This window comes from Tamandua tetradactyla, chromosome 2 (assembly GCF_023851605.1).
Source record: "Tamandua tetradactyla isolate mTamTet1 chromosome 2, mTamTet1.pri, whole genome shotgun sequence".
NCBI classification, from domain to species: domain Eukaryota; kingdom Metazoa; phylum Chordata; class Mammalia; order Pilosa; family Myrmecophagidae; genus Tamandua; species Tamandua tetradactyla.
In genome coordinates, this window is record NC_135328.1 from 57715068 (window position 1) to 57725853 (window position 10786).

At 42.4% G+C, this 10786-nt stretch overlaps 1 protein-coding gene across 2 annotated transcripts in view; it reads right to left on the reverse strand.

The window, feature by feature from the left end:
- Nucleotides 1–8525, reverse strand: part of POLR1E (RNA polymerase I subunit E) — a 34686-nt gene extending 26161 nt beyond the window's left edge. Inside the window, exons 1-4 of one of the 2 annotated variants that reach the window (XM_077147668.1) lie at nucleotides 8325–8525; nucleotides 7682–7785; nucleotides 2851–2927; nucleotides 1581–1666 (exon numbers count right to left, since the gene is read on the reverse strand). In XM_077147668.1, the coding sequence (XP_077003783.1) occupies nucleotides 1581–1666; nucleotides 2851–2927; nucleotides 7682–7785; nucleotides 8325–8400 (343 nt within the window). In that variant the 5' untranslated portion in view covers nucleotides 8401–8525. The remainder of the gene's footprint in view (nucleotides 1–1580; nucleotides 1667–2850; nucleotides 2928–7681; nucleotides 7786–8324) is intronic. The other variant, XM_077147669.1, reaches the window with a different exon arrangement.
- Nucleotides 8526–10786: the final 2261 nt, after the last annotated feature.

A 10786-nucleotide genomic window follows, 5' to 3' on the forward strand; every position in this document is an offset into this window, starting at 1 on the left:
ATTGGATAAAGGCTTGATATCCTTGGTACATAAAGAAATTATACAACTCAACAAGAAAAGAACAAACAACCCAATTATAAAATGGGCAGTGGAAATGAACAGATACTTTTCTGAAGCGCAAATGGAAATGGCTAAAATGCACATGAAGAGCTGCTCATCTTCACTGGCTATAAGGGAAATGCAAATTAAGAAGACAATGAGATATCCTCTCACACCTATAAGAATGGCTGCTATTAAATAAACAGGAAACTACAAATGTTGGAGAAAGAATGTGGAGAAATTGTAATACTTATTCACTGTTGGTAGGAATATAAAATGGTTTAGACGAGGGCAGGCAATGGCCTGCCATGCCAGAGACCCATGTTCGATTCCCAGTGCCTGCCCATGCAAAAAAAAAAATAAAAAAAAAAGGTTTAGCCGCTGTGTGAAAAAAAAAAAGAATTAAGAAAGGTCTTCACATCTATGTGATGATGTTAAGAATTACTGAATGCATATGTAGAATGGTATGATTTCTAAATGTTGGGTTAATTTCTTTTTTTCCATTAATTAATAAAAAAAAATTTTTTTAAATTAAAAAAAAAGAAAGGTCTTCAACGGAAAATAATCTGATATCTGACATGCTCTGTAATATTCAGCTTTTATTGCACAACTTGGGATTTCTGATTCTCAAGTCTGTCAAGACTGTGAGGACAGGATCTGCGTGTGTCTTGCTTGCGTCCATAGCCCCTAGCTCACTGCCTGGTAACAGTAGATCATCAATAAATATTTCCTGAACTTTTTCAAATTAAAAAAACATGGCAGAAAGACATCCTTTAAAAAAATGACTGAAAGTGCTATGCTGGTTTGAAAGGAAGTATGCCCCCTAAGAAAAGCCATGTTTTAATATAAATCCCATTTCATAAAGGTAGAATAATCCCTATTCAATACTGTATATTTGAAACTGTAATGAGATCATCTCCCTGGTTGATGTGATTTAGTCAAGAATGGTTGTTAAACTGGATTAGGGATGACATGTCTCCACCCATTTGAGTGGGTCATGACTGGTTTATTGGAGTCCTATAAAAGGAAATATTTTGGAGAATGAGAGATTCAAAGAGAGTGACACTACGAAGCAGAGAGTCCACCAGCCAGCGACCTCTGGAGATAAAGAAGGAAGACGCCTCCCGGGGAGCTTCACGAAACAGGAAGCCAGGAGAAGAGGCTAGCAGATGACGCTGTGTTCGCCATGTGCCCTTCCAGCTGAGAGAAGCCCTGACTGTGTTCACCATGTGCCTTCTCACTTGAGAGAGAGACCCTGAACTCCATCGGCCTTCTTGAACCAAGGTATCTTTCCCTGGATGCCTTTGATTGGACATTACTATAGACTTGTTTTAACTGGGACATTTTCTCGGCCTTAGAACAGTAAACCAGCAACTCATTAAATTCTGCCTTTTAAAAGCCATTCCGTTTCTGGTATATTGCATTCCAGCAGCTGGCAAACTAGAACAAGTGCTTTGGAAATCAAAAATTCAGACCAACTCATTCAGCAAACCCTGAACAGTGCTTATAAGTGTCTATGACCCTTCATGACCGGGGCCTACCTGAAAACAGTGGCTGCATATTGAACAACTCGGCATCATATACTTCCATCTGACCAGAGGTCTTGTTCAAAACCCCCACAAAATGTCTGAAGAAAGAAAGTACAATATCAGCAACAGTGGATTATTCCAAAGATGATTGTTTAAAAAGAAAAAGAACCAAAAAGATGTTGTTTGTAACAATTTCTCTTTCTCCTGTTAAAAGCCCTCAACCTTCTTTCTTCCCCAGTACATGTGAGAAACACATCTCTTGCCCGTGAGTAGCGATGAATCCCCAATAGCAGCACTTCTTTATGTTGGGAGCGGGGAGTGGAAAAGAAGAGGAGAGGATATGACTAGGTTTTGGAAAAACACCTGGACTCCCTGCTATGACAGGAAATCCTTTTGGGTATTAGAATCTAGAATTACACTAAAATTTTTATTGCACATATAATCTTTTCTTTTTTTTTTTTTTTTTTTTGGCATGGGCAGGCTCTGGGAATCGAACCTGGATCTCTGGCATGGCAGGCGAGAATTCTGCCACTGAGCCACCGCTGCACCGCCCCACACATAAATTTTAAGGTGGCAAATACAAATCCAGTCTGGTTAATCATGGGGAGAAGAGCTTTCTGAATTAGAGAATTTTTGTGAGGCATATAGTGTTAATACTCATAAGCATACATGCCTCAATCTCAATTCTATTAGGGTATGATGGGGCAGGGCCTTGTTTGTGGTTTACTGTTGGGTATATCACAAGACTCTGTCTCAATTACGCCCGCCCTTGAGAGTTATGGACTGTTGAGTCCACACAGTCTTCATTGCACAGAGGGAGAGGCTGGGGGTCAGTGAAGGGCAGGGTTTCCCAGGGTCACTCAGTCAGTCAGTGGAATAGCTAAATGAAAGCCTGGAGCTTCCCTTTCCCAGCCCAGAGCTTTCAACCCTACCAAAGCCTTTTCTAGCAGTTAGTACCAAGGCAAACACGAGGCAAATTTTGGCCTACTGCGCACACATTCCAAATTAGTGGAGAGCACTACCTTTTGAAATATAGGATATAAATAAAGAACCTTACAAGTTAATGAAGTTTAAAGAAAGTCAACAAATAGAAATCATCATTCCGTTTCAGGAATGTCTGCAGGTTGGTATGAGGACCCCTAGATGTGGGGACACAGGGATATGGTAAACCTCCCAAGATTTCTCCCACAGTTCATAGGATAAAGACCAAGAACAAGAGTGCCAGTGCTGTCACCGCCACCCTGCTCCCCACCTCTCCCGTTACCCCTTCTCCCCACGCTACCTGCATAGAGTGTTGCATTTGAGGGCTCCAGTTCCAAAATTGTTTCCCACATAGGAAAGTCTATCTGTTTCAGCTGCCTAAAAGGTAAAGGGGAAAAAAGCTCCATTTATGACCAACGTTGAAAGATATTAAGCAAAGGGTCTCCTTTTTCTACATTTACAAAAGCTTTAGGATAACACTCCCTGACTTTAAAAGATTAACACTCCCTTACTTTAAAACCTATTATAAAGCCACAGTGGTCAAAACAGCATGGTACTGGCACAAAGACAGAAGCATTGACCAGTGGAATCGAATCAAGAGTGCAGAAATAGACCACCAAATCTATGGTCAACTGATTCTTGACAAGGCCCCCAAATCCTCTGAAATGGGACAAAATAGTCTTTTCAATAATTGGGCATGGAAGAACTGGATATCAATAGCCAAAAGAATGAAAGAGGACCCCCATCTTACACCCTACACAAAAAATAACTCAAAGTGGATCAAACACCTAAATATAAGAACTAGCACCATAAGGCTTCTAGAAGAAAATGTAGGTAAACATCTTTAAGACCTAGTAACAGGACGTAGCTTCCTAAGCACAAGCAACAAAAGAAAACATAGATAAATGGAAACGCAAGATCAAATGCTTCTGCAACTCAAAAGACTTTATCAAAAAGGTGAAGAGGAAAAAAAATATATGGATAAGAAATAAACAAATAATAGGGGGAACAAAGGTTAAAACAAATTGGGTAGATGGAAATATTATGGTCAGTGAGAGGGAGGGATAAGGCATGTATGAGTTTTTTCTTTTTTCTTTCTTTTTCTTGGGTAATGCAAATGTTCAAAAAAATGATCATGGTGATGAATCGACAACTATGTGATGATATGTGAGCCACTGATTGTACACCATGTATGGAATGTTTGTATGTTAAGAATGTTTATATGTTTTATATTGTTCTATCAATAAAAATATAGAAAAGTCAAAAAAAAAAAAGGTGAAGAGGCAGCCAACTCAGTGGGAGAAAATATTTAGAAATCACATACGGAAAAGTTTTGATTTCCTGTATATACAAAAAAATCATACAATTCAACAACAAAAGAACAAACAACCCAATTATAAAATGTGCTAAAGATATGAATTGCTTTTTTATTTCTTTGCTTTGTATATATGTTATACTATACAGTAAAAAAGTAAAAAAAAAAAAAAAAAATGGTTTAGAATCCAGAACCTCTAGGATTAGAACTAGAGGGCTTCTGGGAGATAGTCCAGCCCCACTATGTGAATCTGGGTTATTCCCGGGGGCAAAAGGTATGAATAGAATAGACATTTTTCCAAAGAGCAAATACAAATGCCTAAAAAGCACATGAAGAAATGCTCACCTTCATTTTCTATAAGGGAAATGCAAATAAAAAATACGAGATATCATCTCACACCTATTAAACAAACAGGAAACTACAAATGTTGGAGAGGACTAGAGAAACTGGAACACTTATTCAATGCTGGTGAGAAGGTATAATGGTACAGCTGCTATGGACGACAGTTTGGTGGTTCCTTAGAAAACTAAATATCGAGCTGTCCTACAACTAGGCAATATCAACCCTAGGTATATATCCAGAAGAGCTGAAAGCAGTGGCAGACATTTGTACACCAATGTTCATAGCAGCACTATTCATAATTGCCAAAAGATGGAGAGAATCCAAGTGCCTACCACCTAATGAGCAGATAAACAAAACATGGCATATACACATGATGGAATATTATGCATCAAGATGAAGCATGGTCCTGAAGCATATGGATAACACGGATGAACCTAGAGGCTATAATGCTGAGTGAAATAATTCAGCCACAGAAGGATAGATATAGTATGATTTCACTATTACGACTCTGGTAAAGAGAGCAAACTACAAATCACATGGCCCAGGAATTCTGTACTCATTTATAGAAATGAACTAGATATTGCATCTCTGCAGCTAGAGTATGTAAATGACTTCATAAGTAACGACTTCCAAATGCTTCACATTTTTAACACTGAAAATAAAAAAATAAAAAATAAAGACCCATGGGAAAAAAATTCACATGCAGGAAAGCAGTTACAGAAGAATGTGTATATGATACAATATATATAAAAATTTAAAACATAAAAGAATACTATTTTTTATGGATGCAAACATATAGCAATAATTTAAAAACATGAACAAAAGGATATATGACAAAGAAAGAATAAATTATGTGTTGTCTCTGATTCAACCTTGTATAATATGATAAGAAACTAGGTCTAAATCATAATGACATTATCCAGAAATCTTGAGAACTGTAAATCTTTGGCCTTGCTAGAATTTTTTTTTTTTACATCCTTACTTTTCCTGGACTTTTTGCATCATGTTTTCCTATTATTATATTCTCTATCCTTAAGCTCTTTTCTGCCTTAATTCTGAGTATCCCTCATCTTTGTTCTCCAATTCCTCCCTCTATCATTAGTCCTGACTTTCACATTTCTCCAGTTTTCCTTTTAAAGCTGGTTCTCTTCTCCTGTACACTTGCTTCCTAGGCATTCTTATCCATTCCCCCATTTTGACCTATCACATATAATACATTGTTCCCAAATCCAGCTCTCCAGTCAGAACCTCTTTCCTGGTGCAATTTTTTTAATGAATGTATTTAATGGTGGTAAAATATACATAACATAAAAATAATTTAAAAATTAAAACAAAAAAAGTTCTTGGAGGAGTTGCACACAGTTGGTTTAGAAGCCCTGCACTCCCCAGCCCATATACGCATGCAACAAGGTGATTCTGCAAGCAACTTCTTTGGCTGGAAGTCAAATTTCTTTTTTTTTTTTTAATAGTGCAGAAGATCTTTATGTTGCTTTATTAAACAAAGCTAAGATACCGAAAGAAAATTTACTGAGTAAAAATACATCTCCCCTCACCTCCCAGTGTGCTGCCAGGGGCACCTGGCCACCACAGCACATTCTGTGTCCTCTGCCTCCCCCTGCCCTGGATGGGGAGGTTGGAAATTGTGGCATCTCTGAATTTTAGTGACCTCTCTAGCACCACCACTGCTCGTCCCCTGCAGTTCCCTTCCCACCCCACTGGCCTACCAAGGGTCGGCTGCTGTCTTGTGTTCCCAAGTGTGCCCTGTGCATTTAGCTACCTGCCCCCTCTCCCTGGAGCTCAGGACAGCCTCAGTAGGACCACCTGAGCTATCCTCAGGAAGGCAGTTAAAGCTCAAGTGATGTTCAATCCCTTCTTTATCCCTTTTTCTCCTATGACTATTCTATATACTCTCAGGACATTGAAAATGGCTGATTTACTCCCCAGTCACAGCCACTGCATTTCTCCTTGCTATGCTCTTCACTTGAAATACCACACCTCAGCTGTCAAGCCCTCCTCAATCCTTCAGGGCTAACTGTAATATACTCTCCTCCAGGCAGGTATTCTGCCAAGCAGAGAGCTCTCCTCCTCTTCCAAAACTTACCCTGCCCTGTAGCTCTTTCTCTCTAAAGCCCTGAGCTTTGTCCTATATGAGTGTCCTTCACATCCAGGTCTCACCTCTCCCTCTAGAGCAATGGTTCTAGGTGAGGCATTTTTTTTTTAACCTACTGTGCCAGTTTGAAAAGGTTTATGTACCCTAGAAAAGCCATGTTTTAATTCTAATCAACCTTGTGAGAGCAATGGTTTCTTCTAATCCCTATTCAGTAACGTTGGAAACTTGAATTAGCTTATCTCCATGGAGTTGTGACTCAATTAAATGTGCGTATTAAACTCGATTAAGTGGAGACACGTCTTCACCCATTCCAGGTGAGTTTTTAATTGGTTTTACTGGAAGAAGCACTTTGGAAAAAGCTAGAGAACAAGAGAGCAGAGAACACTGCAGAACCACAAAGCAGAGAGTGCACCAGCCAGTGACTTTTGGAGATGAAGAAGGAAAATGCGTCCCAGAGTGCTGGAGAGGAAGCTAGCAGATGACGCTATGTTCACCATATGGCTTTCCAGATGCGAGAGAAATTCTGACTGTGTTCACCATGTACCTTTCCACTTGAGAGAGAAACCCGGAACTTCATCGGTCTTCCTTTTTTTTTTCTTTTTTCACATGGGCAGGCACTGGGAAATAAACCCGGGTCCTCTGGCATGGCAGGCAAGCATCCTTGCCTGCTGAGCCACTGTGGCCCGCCCTCATCGGTCTTCTTGAATCAAGGTATCTTTCCTTGGATGCCTTAGATTGGACATTTCTATTGACTTGCTTTAATTGGGACATTTTCTCAGCCTCAGAACTGTAAACTAACAACTTACTAAATTCTTTTTAAAAGCCATTCCATTTCTGGTATATTGCATTCTGTCAGCTAGCAAACTAGAACACCTACCTTCACCCCAGAGGACATTTGGCTATGTCTAACATTTTCGGCTATCACAATGGAGGTGGAGAGGGGGGTGTTGTTACTGTTACTTAGTGGGTAGAAGTCAAGGATGCTACCACCCAAGCAAGGAAGGACAGTTCTCAACAACAAAGAATTATGTGGCCCACAATGTCAATAGTGCAGAGGTTGTGAAACTCTGCTCTATATTATTAGTTCCCTTCAAGTGGGGCAAGGTCTGATTTAGCACAAGGCTGTAGCGGGTGTTCAAAAAAACCTATTGAACAAACAAATGAATGGTCATCACTTCACCAAAAGTACTAAACCTAGGTTACCAAGCCTGTCCCCACACCCCAAGTAGCTAGGGCTAAGAATTCTTCAAAGGCCCAATTGCTGTTCCTTGTTTTTTCTCCCCTCATTCCCTCCCACAACCACCCACATCCAAGGGGCCTCCTAAAGTCTGCAGAGGACAGGCAATTGGCAAGTGCCATACTCACCAGGATCCGATGATGAGTCTTCCTGGGATTTGTGGAATCTTTGCTCTTGTACAAGGTAAAGCGCAGGCTGCCTGGACTCCGCAGCTTCCCATTAGTGAACTGGACTGTAAGATTGTAGCCCAAGAACGGGGTGAGAACAGAAGGACCCACATGAGAGGAGGAACTGGGATGTCATTTGGGAGTGACTGGAGGAACAGGGATGGCAGGGGAGCCCAGGCCCCGACCTAAAGGGAACTGAAGGAGATCCCAGCACAGTTGGGAAGAGGGGATAAGGAGGTGAAGGGAGCTCTGGGGAGGGTCTGTGACAGGAGAGAATATCTCCCTGGGGAGAGGAAGGTGACAGCAGAAGCCTGGTCCAGACCTAGAGAGATAGAGAAAATCCCCGCCCAGAGCAAAGAGGGAAATGGGGCAGATGAGTGAGGTGTCTGGGTTTTGGATACAGCCCTGGGCAGGGAGCAAATGGATTGACTTCATCCAGCTGGAAGGCCGGGACAGAGGACGGCTGGATGACAGACCCCAGGTAACGATGAAGATTTGAGGGGTCCTGGTCAAGATGGGAGGGGGCCCGTACAGCAGGCAGTAGGACTAGACAGATACCGAAAGCCGGAAGGAGGGGGTCTTGCTCTGGCTCCTCAGTCTTTACCTAGTACAGCTCTCTGGCTTTCGTTGCGATCCCCACAATACATCCACCTCGCACCTGGCAACACCTCCGCCGCCATCAGCCCGTCGGATCACCAAACCTGAAGTTGAGACACCCGGAGCCAACCAACACGTTGGTTCACAAGCAAGAGGTGAGGCGGTGCGGCATCCCGGAAGAGGCGTGGCCTCGCCAGGCACCGTCCCCCGCGCGCGGCGCACGTAGGCTACAGCCCCAGCAGACCCCGCCCACCTCCAGCTCCTCCCCCAAGCGTTGAGACGCTCCGTCCCGCCCACCCTTCGCCCCACCCCTCCGCGCTGAAGGCGGTCTCCCCGCGGTCTCCATCCACGCAGTTCCGCGCTCCCTCCCTGGCCCGCCCTCCGCGAGCTGCAGCTCCTCACTACTCCGGGATTCAGTAGGTTTAGGAGTTTCGTGGGACTCGGGAAGGCGGTTCCTAAAATGCCTACGTTTTGTATGCGGGTTTTTCCTGCTCAGCAACGTCTAGAAAAAATATGATCTCTCTTTCCTCCTTTAACAGATAGTGCTTCCTGAAACCTGAAAATCCAGGTTCAAATTTAGAATTCTCTGACTGTAATTCTTTCAGCCCCAGCTAAACGGGTAGCGATCAAGAGAGCCAACCCCTTCTCTAGGGTCTCCCATCCATGCATGTGGACATCCAGACCTAGCTCAAAACTCCGTCCACAATTCCGCAAACACCACTCATTGTGATCACTCTTCCCGCCTGGGTTGCACACACCTGCAGCCCAATCCACCCTGGGAGGGTGGGAATTCTGGGGTGGTCTCGAAGCACGAAGCCTGCTCTGATGGACATGTCCCTTTGTCCCTTCGGTTTCAAAAGTCACCGCTTCCCATGGGGAGTTACTTGAACAGGAAAAGGGACAAAACGGCCTCTAAAGCTTGGACCTAGGATGGGATCCCTTTTGCCCAGATGAAGGGCAAGAACTCTGTACCCTAAATTGCTTTCTCTCAGGACTTGGTTCAGGATTTACCCTTGGGAAACCTTCCCCAACATCTCTCTCTCACACACACACAGCAATCAGTCTCCTCCAAATAACCCTAGCACCTAAGTTCCCCTTTTCCTGAGCACTTGTCATGCTTTTCTAATTACCCAATATCAAACTTAGAGAAACAATTTTTTTTGGCTTTATAAAGGTACAAATTTAGAGCTGTTTGAAAGATCATCTGGATCTTTCTGTCACATGGGAAGGCACAAGGTGATGCAAGCTTCTCTCTCAGCTTCTTAGTTTCAATGGCTTTCCCCAGGGCAGTTCCTTTCTCCAAACATCTGAGTCTGAGCTGGCTCTGAGCTGAGGTGTGCTGGGCTTGTCTGAGCTCTGCTGGGTTGTACTGAGCTGTTTGTCTAGCTTCTGACTTCTTTTAAGCCTCGGGCTAATTAAGTTAACCGTCACTCATTGCGGAAGGCACTCCTCTTATCCAATAGCAGATGCAGTCAGCCATGGATGAATTTCACATGCTGATGATTTACATCCACAGCAACAGAAGAACAGGGCACCATTATCTGGCCAAGATGACACCTGAACCTAACTACTGGAGTAGTTGATATATATATAGTCTCTCCATTTTGTAAACATTTGAACTTTTCCACAGTAAAACATAAAAATATATAGAAGAGGCATCAACTTTTCCAGCTTCCCAGCACTCTGATTCTGCCACTGCTCATAGGGTCCCAGGCACATTGCTTCTGCAAAAGTTTAAAAGTCACCTTCTCTGGAAACCTTCCAGCACCTCAGCAGACAGAGCTGTGCCCCTAATCGACCTTCACTGCACTTTGTACACACTGCAAAAACACACACCTCACACATATACACACCTACACCCCCAATACACACACACACACACCTCACACACATATATGCACACACACCACACACCCATGCACACACACCCACACACTAAAGGAATTACTTTATTAAATTTAGTCTTTTAAAAAGAGCTACTACTAATTGAGCCTTTAATTTGGATCACACATTATATCTACATTAGCTCAATTACTTCTTCCAGCAGCTCTGAGAAGGCTTCTTTGCCACCATTTATAGATGTGGAAGCTGAATCTAAAGCGATTAAATAACTTGCCCAACCTACTTCTTTCTTTTTTATTTCCTCAATCAAATATATCATTTTTGGGCAGGCCATGGTGGCTCAGCAGGTAAGAATGCTTGTCTGCCATGCCACAGGACCCGGGTTCAATTCCCAGTGCCTGCCCAAGTTAAAAAAAAAAAAAAAAAAAAAAAAAAAATATATATATATATATATATATATATATATATATATATATCATTTTCTCAATGACTATTTTCAGATAAATAGATGTGAATGTGATTATTACAAAACCTGATACGCACGCTCAAATCTAAAAAAGAAAGCATCACCTGTATGGATGAAGGCTCCCAAGAGAAGAGGAGCAGAGGCTCTGGGTCATAGCCTGA